A 965-nucleotide genomic window follows, 5' to 3' on the forward strand; every position below is an offset into this window, starting at 1 on the left:
TTTTTCATTTACATTTCATTTGAAAAACACCAAAACCCCCATTTATATTAGAAAACCCCAAAAACACGACACGTAAGCTCGAATTAAACAATTTTCTACTAGTCCTTGGAAAAATACGACTCGAGGCCCCTATACTTGCATTTGTTTGTAATTAATTGTGGGTTTTCGATAAATTTATAAATTTCAATTTGAAGCCCTATCGTGACATCCAATTTAGGGCTTGTCAAATTTTGGCGCCGTTGCCGGGGAAACTAGTAGTATTTGTTTGATTTTTGCTTGTGCATAGTTTTATATTTCTTTTTGTTTTTATTTTTCTTGATTTGATCGTATATCTGCTTGACTCCTTATTCTTGATTGTTTTATGACCAGGAGCACAGGTGGTAAATTAGCAGAATTTGATCCAGAGTTAGAAAAGACATTAAGAGCCCTGAGAGCTCTAAAAATTCAAGAGAGCACATCAAACTTGACTGATAGGAGTTCGTCACATTTGAGTAGTACAATGGCAAATCGCAACAAGACTATGAAGGAGCTTGCAGCTCCTGATGATGCCTACCAGTACTCTTGCATTGCTTATCCAGAGTTGACTGGGGATTTTGAGCTCAGATCAGGCTTGATTCATCTCCTACCGAAGTTTCAGGGATTATCTGGAGAAGATCCAAATCGACACTTGCATGAATTCCATGTAGTATGTTCGACCATGAAGCCACAAGGGATTTCTGAAGAAGACATAAAGTTGAGAGCATTTCCATTTTCCCTGACTGGAGTGGCTAAGGACTGGTTGTACTACTTACCTACTGGACATGTCACTAGTTGGATCGAAATGAAGAAAGCATTTTTGGAGAAATTCTTTCCTGCATCAAGAACAGCAATCATCAGAAAAAGCATCTGTGGAATTCAACAAGTGGTGGGTGAGACTCTTTATGATTATTGGGAAAGGTTCAAGAAGTTATGCTCTAGCTGTCCAC

General features: G+C 38.3%; 1 protein-coding gene across 1 annotated transcript; it reads left to right on the forward strand.

The window, feature by feature from the left end:
- Window positions 1-499: 499 nt before the first annotated feature.
- LOC141816197 (uncharacterized) lies at window positions 500-959 on the forward strand (the record flags this gene model as incomplete). Its single annotated transcript, XM_074704024.1, has 1 exon — window positions 500-959. A coding segment is annotated over exon 1 (460 nt), but the record flags the coding sequence as incomplete, so codon positions are not given.
- Window positions 960-965: the final 6 nt, after the last annotated feature.

Source organism: Curcuma longa, unplaced genomic scaffold, assembly GCF_044706935.1.
Source record: "Curcuma longa cultivar G26 ecotype Majalengka, Jawa Barat unplaced genomic scaffold, ITB_CL_G26_1.1 contig_14901, whole genome shotgun sequence".
NCBI lineage: Eukaryota > Viridiplantae > Streptophyta > Magnoliopsida > Zingiberales > Zingiberaceae > Curcuma > Curcuma longa.